Source organism: Dermochelys coriacea, chromosome 5, assembly GCF_009764565.3.
Source record: "Dermochelys coriacea isolate rDerCor1 chromosome 5, rDerCor1.pri.v4, whole genome shotgun sequence".
NCBI lineage: Eukaryota > Metazoa > Chordata > Testudines > Dermochelyidae > Dermochelys > Dermochelys coriacea.
This window is the reverse complement of record NC_050072.1, coordinates 74,965,008-74,979,556: the sequence shown is the minus strand read 5'-3', so window position 1 is coordinate 74,979,556 and position 14,549 is coordinate 74,965,008. Positions and strand designations below refer to the sequence as shown.

General features: G+C 40.7%; 1 protein-coding gene across 5 annotated transcripts in view; it reads left to right on the top strand.

Annotated features, from left to right (window-relative positions):
* The window catches only part of SEMA6A (semaphorin 6A), a 142,042-nt gene extending 127,729 nt beyond the window's left edge, over positions 1-14,313 (top strand). For all 5 annotated transcript variants that reach the window (XM_038402737.2, XM_038402739.2, XM_038402741.2 and 2 more), the window contains one exon: positions 10,255-14,313. In XM_038402737.2, the coding sequence (XP_038258665.1) occupies positions 10,255-11,435 (1,181 nt within the window). In that variant the 3' untranslated portion in view covers positions 11,436-14,313. The remainder of the gene's footprint in view (positions 1-10,254) is intronic.
* Positions 14,314-14,549: the final 236 nt, after the last annotated feature.

Sequence of the window (14,549 nt, the reverse complement as noted above, 5' to 3'; positions counted from 1 at the left end):
AAACCTTCGTCTAATTTCAAGTCTAAACTTCCCAATGACCAGTTTATATCCATTTGTTCTTGTGTCCATATTGGTACTGAGCTTAAATAATTCCTCTCCTTCTCCGGTATTTTGCTTTGGTTCTTAATACATCATACTTGAACAGTCTGATATATGACATTGATTGTTTCTTAAGAGGTGTTTCTGTTGACTTCGGTGGGATCAAGCCCTTTAAACACAGCTTAGCTAAGGTACCTTATATGTTCTTTTATATAACGTAGGAATGGTTAGTTGAAATTCAGAAGACAGTTTTCAGAGACCAAGGTCACACAGTACAACTGCATTTTAGTGTTGAAGACATTAAACCTATGGATAATTATTACCAGGCCAGAATTATTACCAGAATTCATCTGAGCTTTGTCCATCCCTCATGTCAGAGCTGAAACATTTTGAAGTTTATGAAACATTTTTCTTAGGTCCCCATCAAAAACCAACCACCCACTCACTACCTTAATAGTATGTTCTCTTGGGGGGTGAAGATGGGCCATGATGCCTGTTTCTGTCCTCCAACACTCGGTCTCCTCTCCTGAATGCAACTTGCTATCATGGTGTAGAGTGACATAACCAAGTTATCCTTCTTCTAGACCTCTAAATCTCATCCCTTTACATTTAAACAGCACTCGGGGGGTTCCTCACAATTTATGCATGACTCTATATACAGTAGAATGATAAATCCCAGAGAATGTGAGATCTCTCCCCTTTCATTGGATGAGCAGCTTTGATGGAAAAGTAGGAAGAGATGATCTTGCATGTTCCATTATTTTACAGTCTCAGAAAGTACTGGGCATAAATTCTGAGGACATAGAATTATTTTCATATTTTAAATTAGTAAGATCAACAGGCCCAGGAAAACGAACAACAGATACAATTGCACTGGTTCAATGGAAGCAGTTCCCTTGAACAGCAGGAGGAGAAGGAAGAGATCAATTTGATTACTGTCTCCATGAAGAGAAACACCCACCAAAAAAGTGAGGACATCAGATGACTTGGTTTTGTATTTTTAGTATTTGTGTGTGTGTAGGGGCTTTGTGCTGGGAGAGCAGCTGAGCCCTGCTTAGGGGGTGGGGCTTCTGACTGGAGGTCCTATAAAGGTAGCCAGCCAGTCAGGCAGCAGCACAGGAGCTAGCAAACAGAGCTCTAAACAGGGGAGTTTGAGTGGGAGTTTGCAAGGGGATTTTGTATTGTGGTGCTTGTTTGGGGTTTGCTTTTGCTGGGGGGGGGTGGTCTTTTTGGTGTGGCTTGTGTTTCCCAGATTAACAGGATTTAGGTGGGAAGGCGATGACAGATACAGAGGCAACTGTGGGAGTGACTCCTGTAGTGGAAGACACATTGAGGATGACTGGATGTGGAAGCTGTGGTATGTACATGATCCTGGAGGGGGGAACCGGTAAGAGTTTTTTCTGCATGAAATGCCATTTGATAGAGCTGATGGAGGAAAAGATCCGAGGTTTGGAGATGCAGGTGGAAAGTCTCATTGAGTTTAGGAAGGGGTTTGAGCAGATGATGGAGCAAAGATATGAGGTATCTGAAGGGAAAAGCTCAGACTCACGGATGGAAGCAGGGCTGGGGAATTTTGAGGGGAGACTGGGTGAGGAAAGTGGTCAGTGGAAGCATGTGACTAAAAGAACCAGACAGAGGAAAAGACGGGCTAGTGAAGGAGAAATAGAGCTTAGGAATAGGTTTGCAGAGTTGGAAAATGAAGGGGCTCAGCAGGTACTTGTTGAAGGTGGAAGGGTAAGGAAGAAGAGGCTAGTCCTATAGGAAAAGCGGAAGAGTCAAGGGAGACTACACCAAATATGAGCCCCAGGAGGATACAGGATGGGTTGAAAAGGATTATAAGGGAAAATAGGAATGGAAAGAACTTGCAGCCAGAGGGAACAGGGGAGAGACTGGAGAACAGCACCGTCACCAGGAAAAGGCAGGTCTATGTGATCGGGGACTCTTTATTGAGAAGAATAGACAGGCCTGTAACTAGAGCTGATCCTGAGAATAGAAGGGTGTGCTGTCTTCCGGGTGCTAAGATACGGGATGTAGACCTGAGGTTGAAAAGGATCCTAAAGGGAGTGGAAAAGAATCCCCTAATTATCCTTCATGTGGGAACAAATGATATGGCTAGATTCTCGCTGGAAAGTATTAAGGGAGACTATGCTAGGCTGGGGAAGACGCTTAAGGAAATTGAGGCTCAGTTGATCTTTAGCGGGATCCTTCCTGTTCCTAGAGAAGGGCAACAAAGGTGTGACAAGATTATGATTGTCAACAGATGGCTTAGGCAGTGGTACTATAAGGAGGGCTTTGGGATGTATGGCCACTGGGAGGCATTCACAGACAGAGGACAGTTCTCTCGGGATGGACTTCATCTGAGTAGGGAAGGAAATAGACTTCTAGGATCAAGGCTGGCACAACTGATAAAGAGAGCTTTAAATTAGGAATTAGGGGGAGATGGTTGGGAGATGTCCAGGAAATCTCCACGCCAGATTTTAGCATTGAGAGGGAAGAAGACGAAGTAAGAAAGGATACAGCCATGGGTAGGAGAATGTATATAAGGAGCGAGGGCAGTGTGGATACTAGTCTAATAGGTTATACTGGCTGTAGAATGACTGTGCCTAATAGGGTACAAAATGTGAGCGAGGCCAAACAGCAAAAATTAAGATGTTTATACACCAATGCGAGGAGCCTAGGTAACAAAATGGAGGAACTAGAGCTACTGGTGCAGGAAGTGAAACCAGATGTTATAGGGATAACGGAAACATGGTGGAATAGTAGTCGTGATTGGACTACAGGTATTGAAGGGTATGTGCTGTTTAGGAAAGACAGAAACAAAGGTAAAGGTGGTGGAGTAGCATCGTATATCAATGATGAGGTAGAATGTAAAGAAATAAGAAGCGATGCAATGGATAAGACAGAGTCCGTCTGGGCAAAAATTACATTGGGGAAGAAAACTAGTAAAGCCCCTCCTACGATAGTGCTTGGGGTGTATTATAGACCTCCGGGATCTAATTTGGATATGGATACAGCCCTTTTTAATGTCTTTAATAAAGTAAATACTAATGGAAACTGCGTGATCATGGGAGACTTTAACTTCCCAGATATAGACTGGAGGACCAGTGCTAGTAATAATAATAGCGCTCAGATTTTCCTAGATGCGATAGCTGATGGATTCCTTCATCAAGTAGTTGCTGAACCGACTAGAGGGGATGCCATTTTAGATTTAATTTTGGTGAGTAGCGAGGACCTCATAGAAGAAATGGTTGTAGGGGACAATCTTGGCTCAAGTGATCATGAGCTAATTCAGTTCAAACTAAATGAAAGGATTAACAAAAATAAATCTGCAACTAGGATTTTTGATTTCAAAAGGGCTGACTTTCAAAAATTAAGGAAATTAGTTAGGGAAGTGGATTGGACTGAAGAACTTATGGATCTAAAGGTAGAGGAGGCCTGGGATTACTTTAAATCAAAGCTGCAGAAGCTATCGGAAGCCTGTATCCCAAGAAAGGGGAAAAAATTCATAGGAAGGAGTTGTAGACCAAGCTGGATGAGCAAGTATCTTAGAGAGGTGATTAAGAAGAAGCAGAAAGCATACAGGGAGTGGAAGATGGGAGGGATCAGCAAGGAAAGCTACTTAATTGAGGTCAGAACATGTAGGGATAAAGTGAGACAGGCTAAAAGTCGAGTAGAGTTGGACCGTGCAAAGGGAATTAAAACCAATAGTAAAAGGTTCTATAGCCATATAAATAAGAAGAAAACTAAGAAAGAAGAAGTGGGGCCACTTAACACTGAGGATGGAGTGGAGGTTAAAGATAATCTAGGCATGGCCCAATATCTAAACAAATACTTTGCCTCAGTCTTTAATAAGGCTAAAGAGGATCTTAGGGATAATGGTAGCATAACAAATGGGAATGAGGATATGGAGGTAGATATTACCATATCTAAGGTAGAAGCGAAACTGAAACAGCTTAATAGGACTAAATTGGGGGGCCCAGATAATCTTCATCCAAGAATATTAAAGGAATTGGCACCTGAAATTTCAAGCCCATTAGAAAGAATTTTTAATGAATCTGTAAACTCAGGAGTAGTACCGAATGATTGGAGAATTGCTAATATAGTTCCTATTTTTAAGAAAGGAAAAAAAAAAGTGATCCGGGTAACTACAGGCCAGTTAGTTTGACATCTGTAGTATGCAAGGTCCTGGAAAAAATTTTGAAGGAGAAATTAGTTAAGGACATTGAAGTCAATGGTAAATGGGACAAAATACAACATGGTTTTACAAAAGATAGATCTTGCCAAACCAACCTAATCTCCTTTTTTGAAAAAGTAACAGATTTTTTAGATAAAGGAAACACAGTGGATCTAATTTACCTAGATTTCAGTAAGGCGTTTGATACCGTGCCACATGGGGAATTATTAGTTAAATTGGAGAAGATGGGGATCAATATGAACATCAAAAGGTGGATAAGGAATTGGTTAAAGGGGAAACTGCAACGGGTCCTACTGAAAGGCGAACTGTCAGGTTGGAGGGAGGTTACCAGTGGAGTTCCTCAGGGATCAGTTTTGGGACCAATCTTATTTAATCTTTTTATTACTGACCTTGGCACAAAAAGTGGGAGTGTGCTAATAAAGTTTGCAGATGATACAAAGCTGGGAGGTATTGCCAATTCGGAGAAGGATCGGGATATTATACAGGAGGATCTGGATGACCTTGTAAATTGGAGTAATAGTAATAGGATGAAATTTAATAGTGAGAAGTGTAAGGTTATGCATTTAGGGATTAATAACAAGAATTTTAGTTATAAATTGGGGACGCATCAATTAGAAGTAACAGAAGAGGAGAAGGACCTTGGAGTATTGGTTGATCATAGGATGACTATGAGCTGCCAATGTGATATGGCTGTGAAAAAAGCTAATGCGGTTTTGGGATGCATCAGGAGAGGTATTTCCAGTAGGAATAAGGAGGTTTTAGTACCATTATACAAGGCACTGGTGAGACCTCACCTAGAATACTGTGTGCAGTTCTGGTCTCCCATGTTTAAAAAGGATGAAATCAAACTGGAGCAGGTACAGAGAAGGGCTACTAGGATGATCCGAGGAATGGAAAACTTGTCTTATGAAAGGAGACTTAAGGAGCTTGGCTTGTTTAGCCTAACTAAAAGAAGGTTGAGGGGAGATATGATTGCTCTCTATAAATATATCAGAGGGATAAATATAGGAGAGGGAGAGGAATTATTTAAGCTCAGCACCAATGTGGACACAAGAACAAATGGGTATAAACTGGCCACCAGGAAGTTTAGACTTGAAATCAGACGAAGGTTTTTAACCATCGGAGGAGTGAAGTTTTGGAATAGCCTTCCAAGGGAAGCAGTGGGGGCAAAAGATCTATCTGGTTTTAAGATTCTACTTGATAAGTTTATGGAGGAGATGGTATGATGGGATAATGGGATTTTGGTAAGTAATTGATCTTTAAATATTCAGGGTAAATAGGCCTAATCCCCTGAGATGGGATATTAGATGGATGGGATCTGAGTTACCCAGGAAAGAATTTTTTGTAGTATCTGGCTGGTGAATCTTGGCCATATGCTCAGGGCTTAGCTGATTGCCATATTTGGGGTCGGGAAGGAATTTTCCTCCAGGGCAGATTGGAGAGGCCCTGGAGGTTTTTCGCCTTCCTCTGTAGCATGGAGCATGGTTGACTTGAGGGAGGCTTCTCTGCTCCTTGAAGTCTTTAAACCATGATTTAAGGACTTCAATAGCTCAGACATGGGTGAGGTTTTTCATAGGAGTGGGTGGGTGAGATTCTGTGGCCTGCGCTGTGCAGGAGGTCGGACTAGATGATCAGAATGGTCCCTTCTGACCTTAGTATCTATGACTAAACTGTCCCTCAGTGTCTCAGGAAGATAGCACAGCCTATATGGGAAAAGGGATGTATTCAGGAGGGAGAGTGCTAGGCTGGTTCGAGGACCCCAAGAGGTTTTGTTAATTATCAATATGATTAGATTCTTAACTACATGTAGGGTCTGATTCCTAGAGGTGCAGAGCACTCATATCTTCAAGCCTATGACCTCGGACGCTTTTGAGGTTTACTACCGCAGTTATCCAACATGCTTTCTCCTAAGATTTATTTGAATGTATTCTGTAAATAACATAAACCTGTCCAGGGAATGGTTTGTTGTCATTCATGAAGATCAACCTGAACATGCTATCTGGAAATAATACGAACGTATTTGTAGAAAGATCTTTCAAGTTTATCTAAAGATAAGGTTGAGTTTGAAACAAAAGAAGACCCCTTCTAATACACTTATAACCGCATCAAATAAAATAAGCAATTAATCTTCATATTTAGAAAGGTATATAATCAGTGAAGAGCTACTCAGGTCATTTTAAAAGTTGCAAATAATATTTTGTCTAAGAAGTTTGTTATGGTATCATGTATTATAAAATTAGCAAAACTCATATCCAGAACATCTTATGATCTTATTTTAAAAAACCCTCAGTAATTAAGTGTACCAGCACATAATGTATTACTAGGATTTTAGATAATACATAGATTCAAGCCTTTTCAAAACAATGAACTCTTTGCAGTTTGTCGGCTGTGTCTTTAAAGGTGTAGATTGGATGGTGATTTGAACCTCTTATAAGCTCCAGATTTTCAAGGGTCTAGATTCTACATTTTTGCCCATTGTTTCTCTGCTTACGTTAATATTTTGAATGACTACTGTTCAGAAATGCCGCTGGAAACCGCAGTTCTCTCAGTAGCCACTGAGCAAGGAACACAGGGACAGCAGCACAATAAGCTTCCTTCACTGTGCCCCCAGTATCCTTCTGTGGCTTAGTGTGAGGAGATAGTTTGGACCCATCCACTCTGCCCCGGTCTCTTGGGACTGCTACTAATGGTGCTAAATACTTGAGATGTGCATTGGTAATGGGTTGAGATCATCCCCTCATTTCAGATAACCTTTTGGTGGGGTTCCCCCCTAATACTAGAATGCAAAACACTTATAGCCGCTACTTTTTAGTTTATTTTACTATAGCTGTGCTCGGAACTTCATTTAATTTGTGGTCAAATCCTGCCCGCTTTAAATCATATGATTAAAGCTGAAGTTCTTGGGATTACTCAAGTAAGAAAAGCCAGTTGGATTTGACCTGTGATCAAAATAACCTATTTTATTAACACATCAAAGGATCCACACACCTAGAGCAAAGCCACAGAAACTGACTTTGACTCTGTTCTGACAAAGCTCTCTTTTAGAGTTTATGAAGGTTTGGGCAGAATTTAGAACTCATGAAAGCGAGGCTCAAATGGCACTGGCTCAAGTCAAGCTTCCTCCTGAAATTCTGCCAGTGAAGAAAAACTGACTTCCAGCACCATTATTATTCCACACAGCTCTCTGGAATACACATGGCCACTCATTCCGAATTGTGGGGTGGTTTTGTAATGCGAGTTATAATGATTCAGAATCAATTTGTAATATGATAGTGATAGCAGCGTCGCATACAGTTTTGGGATACAGTAGCAAGGGCTGACTATATCACACAGTGTCCAGAGGTGCTGCTGATCCAAACAGCAGCAAAACTGTTAGATCAGTGGAAGAATTTGAAACATAATTGTTTCATTTTTATTTAATCTGTTTATTCCATTTTCTTATCCTCTTTTAAAAATATTTTTGAGCAAACTCAAGTGAAATAAGAAGCCCAGTAACTCAATATCAAAGTTTTAACTTTAGCTGACAAAAGGAAATGTAAATTATAGGCCCAGTTCTGTAGCTGCTTTGTCCACTAGGTTCCAGTGGTCTGATCTACATGAGGCACCTGTGAAATTGGATCCTGAGGGCTGAAACTGGCATTAGCTCACCCAATTGTGCCTAACACTATATATGTGGATATGACCTAACCCATTTCTGAGCATCCTTGCAACACCAAAGTAATATTTTGCATATAAAATACTTTCCATTTCTGAGCCTCCCTCTGAGGATGTCAATGCACTTAACAAATATAAATGAGTTTGGTCTGAAACACCCTTCTGGGATAAGTAAATATCCCCGTTTTACAGTTGAGGAAACTGCGGCCCAGAGAGTTTAAGTGACTTCTCCAGGGTCACAACAGGAAGAGTGTAGCAGAGCAAGGAATAGAATCCAGGTGTCCCCATTTCACATCGCATGCCTTAATCACTAGACCATGCTTCTTGTCAGTAAGGCACAAAAGGATTTGCATTTTGGCTGAAACTTTGAACTTTCATGCTATTGTTGGTCTAAGCTCAACTATAAGGCCAGATTCTACCGTATATATTCACATTAAGTATTCCTTGTAGTAAAAGGGTGGCAAAATCTGACCCTTAAAAAGTTTCTGGTGCTTCTTGGAAGAGTCTGAAAAGCATTTAATTTGAAGATTGTTTCTACTGACACATTGTTTTCCCTTTGGAAGTTATTTTACTTCCCTTGTTCTTTTATTACTAAGAACATTTACATGAATTCAGGATCTTTGTTTCTTAAGGGATCAGCTGCTCCTGCTATTTTGTTCCCCACTTGAAATCACAGTCCTCTGTCACTACATAAGTAATTTCTATGGCAACCAACTGTGATGTCAAAAGCAGGATATTATGATTTCAAGAGCAGTTCAGCTTTTAAAAGTCCTGGTTTGTATGCAAATATCATTTGTCCACTTACATACTCTAATTAAAATGGGGACAAGTATGCTATAGAAGTAGAACTGAATCTAGACAGAATGCTTATCAATGTTTTCCATGAGGCAACAGCAGTATTTCAATGTTATTTTAAAAAACTTTGCTGGGATTTTTTGCACTTGGTTCTAATTCTGGACCACAGCTATCTGCCCACCAAATACATAAAAGACAGGATTCCTGACACCGTTGATTTTTGACATGAAAGATTGGTATCTTCACAAAGTCTTGTGAGACTCTTCTAGGTACATTTTCTCTCTATCTCTCATAATAAGAACATTGTTTATATTTCCTCAGAGTATGCTTTAATGCACTTGCATTTGCACGCTCTCTAGAGAAGGGAATGGGGTGTTCGACTTGTGTTTTTTAACTACTTTGTCAGAAACTTATGATCTGACAGTTGTGATTCCTTCTCACTTAGCATTAAAACAGCCCAACAGGCTCCACACTTGCATTTGATTAGCGTGTGCTGGCTTGGTGCACAACTACGTAGGGAAAGGAAAAGCAATGTTCTTTATATATGCAATATCTTGGTTAATGTTCTGTAGGATTATTGACTGGTGCATTCACATCATTTTTATTAAGTTGAGAATATTAACTCTACTGAAGAAGCCTACTATGACAGCAAGCCTTAGGAGCAATAATAAGACCTGGCAACATCTCTAAGCACAGTGCAATGCCACAAAATAGGCTTCTCACTGTGTGTGCTTTTAGCTGAAGTAGCAAAGAGAATCCAGCATATTTACTTATCTAGAACTGGAGAGATTTTTTTTAAAAATTAGCAGAGACACTTGAAATCTGGAGAGTATTTTTAAACCTGTTCTGTCTCAATGTATTTCAGTGTTGGGCGCTCTTTCTCTCATAGTTATTCAGGATATAAATACTCTATAGCATCCCTGCTGCAGCCCAAACATATGACACTGGCTTCCAAACCTTGTGACAGAGACAACAAATAAATAGCAGGGGAGAAAGCTTGAAAGGATGTGAGATTCATTTATGTAACATACATAAAGCTTCTGACTCCTCAGCTTTTTCAGCATCAGTGATTTACAGAAATAAAATGTGAGATAACATTAGGTGGGAGGAGAGATGAGGTTGAGGAATGGGTGAAGAAATACATGCTATTTCTCAGCCTCAGAGACAGTCCTAACTAAAAACCCCTGGGTGAAATTCCAGGTCACTGGGAATTTTGCAATTAACTTCAGTAGGGCCAGAATTTCACTTGCTGATCTAAATACCCTGGAATTTCGGGGTATTTTGAAAGCTGATCTCTGATACAGATCCAAATTCTGCAAATGGGCCCTGTCTTTATAAAGAATGAACCGACACCCTGAACACCCACCCCGGATCTTAATTCAACATCTTGAGCTTAACTTTGCTCAAAGTGAGTTCCAGCCAGCAGGTACAGTATGGATGTGAACTTGGGATAGTTAATGAAAAGCTGAGAATAAATAAAATCTACAGTTAATGCCTTTGAATGGACTAGATACGTTAGGAAGCTTTTCCTGATAGATTTTTTGCTTACCACTGTATGATGTTTGTTGCAGGAGTGATTCGTGAGAGCTATCTCAAAGGCCACGATCAGCTGGTGCCGGTCACCCTCCTGGCCATTGCAGTCATTCTTGCTTTTGTCATGGGAGCTGTCTTCTCGGGAATCATAGTTTACTGCATCTGTGACCACCGCCGCAGAGACGCGGCCGTTGTCCAGAGGAAGGAGAAGGAGCTGGCCCACTCCCGCCGCGGCTCCATGAGTAGTGTTACCAAGCTCAGCGGTCTCTTTGGAGATGCACAATCCAAGGAGCCAAAACCAGAAGCTATCCTCACACCTTTGATGCACAATGGCAAACTCACTACCCCGGGCAGCACTGCCAAAATGTTAATCAAAGCTGACCAGCACCATCTGGACTTGGCTGCTCTGCCAACCCCCGAGTCCACCCCAACCCTGCAACAAAAGAGGAAGCCCAGCCGTGGCAGCAGGGAATGGGAAAGAAACCAGAATCTTATCAATGCCTGCACAAAAGATATCCCCCCAATGGCATCACCTGTGATTCCAACTGACCTGCCTCTCAGGGCTTCTCCCAGCCACATCCCAAGCGTTGTAGTCTTGCCAATCTCACAGCAAGGCTATCAGCATGAGTATGTTGATCAGCCAAAAATGAGCGACATGGCACAGATGGCTATGGAGGACCAGAATGCCACGCTCGAGTACAAAACCATAAAGGAACATCTCAGCAGCAAAAGTCCCAACCATGGAGTTAATCTGGTGGAAAATCTGGATAACATGCCACCAAAAGTACCCCAGAGGGAAGCCTCGTTGGGTCCTCCTGGCTCCTCTCTGGCTCAGAGTGGTCTGGGCAAGCGATTAGAAATGCATTCCTCTGCTTATAATGTGGACTACAAGAGAAACTACCCTACGAACTCACTCACGAGAAATCATCAGACATCAACTCTCAAAAGAAACAATACTAACTCCTCTAATTCCTCCCACCTCTCTCGAAATCAGAGCTTCAGCAGGGGAGACAACCCTCCGCCTGCCCCACAGAGAGTGGACTCTATACAAGCTCAAGCACCAGCTGTGACTGTATCAAGGCAGCCTAGTCTCACTACATACAACTCGCTGACAAGATCCGGGTTGAAACGTACACCTTCGCTAAAACCGGATGTACCCCCCAAACCATCCTTTACCCCACTTTCAACATCCATGAAGCCCAATGATGCATGTACATAATCACGGGGGGGGGGGAGGGAAGACAGCAATTAAACAGAGTTTGCCCTTCAAAGCCAGTGTTCTGCAATTGCATCACTAGTTCCAATTCACAAGAAGGCTGTTGTTAAGCGAAGGATGTGGTGATCCTGCTCTCTGGGAAAAGTGGAATATTTTTTAAACCGAGCCATCTGATCCATGGTGAAGGTTTCAAACTGCAGGACTCACCCCCGCTACCTGACAGTTCTTTACTCAAAACACTAACTTAACATCACAAACATTGAGCCAAAAGCACACAGGTGAATGATGACTGTGACATTTCACCCCCAATTGCACAGTGCATTCCTGAACTGGGAAAGAATGCTCTGAAAAGCAAAGCAAATAAAAGAACTTAAAAAAAATAAAAATGAATACAAAATAAAAAATTCATTGATAAAGCTAACTCTGACTTAACAATGGCAGAAGTTTACTATGTGCAGGTACTGTGAAATGCCCATCAGTGTTACAGCCGTTTGGTTATAGCAGATAAATGCCACGTTGGGCAAAACTATGTCATAGATTTCTGCTACTCTTCTCTTTTAATGAATAACATGTGACTGTTAACGCAAATAACTCCTATTATTTATTGTTCATCTTTTGTTTTTCCTAAGGAAATGACTTCTGCATATCATCCTATGAGCAGCTCTTCAGAAATACATTGAAAATTATACCTATTTAACATGAAACCCATTAACTGGAGTGATTAAAACTCTTTTATTTTTCCAATAAATTCACTGAGTTAAATAAGTTGGAGCTGGAATTCTGAACTTTGTGTTTGGACTGTTTGATCTCTAGCTGAAAAAAGGGGAATATTTATTTAAACCTGTTAGTTAATTTGCTTGCTGGGCCTCTGATCTATGACAGGCAACAAACAAAATCCCCCAAATTTATAACTCCTAAAGCAACTGCAAAAGAAACTCTTTAAAAACTGCACATTTGTGCACCATTGCTGTCAACATGGCTTTATCAGTCGTTAATACTTTCTGTGAAGGCACCAGCTTGTGATGTGCCATCTCATTTCACCTTGCATGTGAGACGGCAAACAAAATCCACAAACAGTGTGAACTAATTAATATGCTGGCTGTTACCATGCATAAATTATGGTCTTATCACACGGGTTTTTCTTGGGAATATATCTGTGAATAGCCTGTTTTCTTCCACATGTAAATTTGTGCCTTACACCCTCCGTTGTGTATATTTGTGAGCTGTAGTATGTAAAACCTTCCTCCTGGCCCTTTGAATAAATGCAAATATTTATTTACCTTTCCTCTCCTAAGCCCCCTGGAGAATTGGAGTAAAGAAGTTCAAAGAAGAATGTAGTGGTTATTGTAATAACACCATATCCATCAAGAAACTAGAGTAGTACTATACCCTCCAATTCAGTTTGACTTTCTAGTTGTGCCAATTCTGCCCTCAAACCACCCCTAGGCTATGCTGGCAGCATAGACACCGATTGTGGTTGGCAATTTCCTCCCCCTTATACTTTCATATCATTTCAGTATGGTGATATTCTCATTAGCCAGCAGAGAAATGAGTAATGTACTGTCTCCAAGTCTGGTTTGTCCACTAGATAGAGACAAGCACTGTGTGTGACTGGCCAGCCACTGGAAGCAAGCCTCAATGACACATGCTGCCCTGTGGATGCACAGTATACAAAATGAAATGAAATGGAAGTAGGATGAGGCAGGCTGGTTCCTGCCATAACTGAATAAGGCCATCCAGAACAATGCTGCAAAAAACCTTTTGGGGGAATTAATTTTCATTTTCATTTTTTCCTTTCATGTGACTTTGCATGTGGCCTGAGCGTGCCCATGCCTGTGTATAAGGTCTTTTACAATTTTTCAGTTATTCATGCACAAAGGTAGATTTGTTTTTAATCTGTTATAACAACTGTGTCAACATACTGTAGAAAATAAGGGAGGGCCATTTTTTTTTTTATCTACGGGGCAGTTTGGGGAGGGGGTTTGTTTTGATTGTTTTTTAAATTTTATACCTAATTTGTTTTGCAGGGTCTTGGTTTTGTTTCCCTAACAATCAAAAAAAAGTTCAAGTCAGCTAGCGTGTAGATGGTATTTACAAAGTCTGGATGGTCTAGACCAAAGTGTGTAACAAGGGTGCTTGCATGTTCTTTCATTCCATCATTGCTTCTTTTATGAAACTGACTTGTTCACTGTTAGTGAACTATGCAGACTGCTGTAGATAGATTGTATCCAAAGCAATGCTTTTTGTAATTAAACCCTTTCAGACCAGTATGTAGCAGGAAAGTCTTTTTTTTTTCGTTCAAAAAACAAAAAAGTAGCAGCAGCAGGAGTAACTTGCAACCTTTCCCCCCCCCAAACTTCAATTCCTCGAGTACCAAATGTGCAGTGCCCATTGACATTATTAAGCAAGGCATTCTGACATCATGTAGAAATGAATAATCACTGCAACAGCCTTGTGCAGAGATATGCCTTTGTCATATACATGACATCAATTACTGGGTTGACTTTGAAATGCTCATTTTGTACTCAGTGGGTCTTTTGTTTTAATCCTCCCTCACCCCGATCTCCCTGCACCCCTTACTTGGAGGGGTACATAAACCTAAGTGTGCCTTTGCTTTCCACCCTTGATATACACTGGTACATGCAACAAATTCAGACTCTCATTTGTTGTAAAGTTGTAAAATATTGTGATGTCACCAACTTTCCTTCATCTCTACATCCCCCTAACATCTGATTCACAACTTAATGTATGTTGTAAAAAAAACAAAACAAAAAAAAACAAACTAAAAACCCAGAAAGAACGGGGAAAAAGGAAAAAAAGAAAAGGAAAGGAAAAAAGCTTTTGATTGCATAAGGTAATAAAACTAGACTGTTCTACCTTAGTCTGTGTGTCCTGTTCTTTTGTTTCAGTGATGATTTCTCTCCCCCCTTAAAGCTCTAACCTGAGATATGATGCTGATTGTTTAAAGAAGCTTACAATAAGAGAGGGAATTGTAGGTTATTTTCTACTCTTATGGAAGATGAACTTGACTTTAGCATGAGACACTGGTAATTAAAAATTGAATTACATATTTGCTCTCCCTCTATTCATATTCCACATTTTCTTTTTATGGGCTTG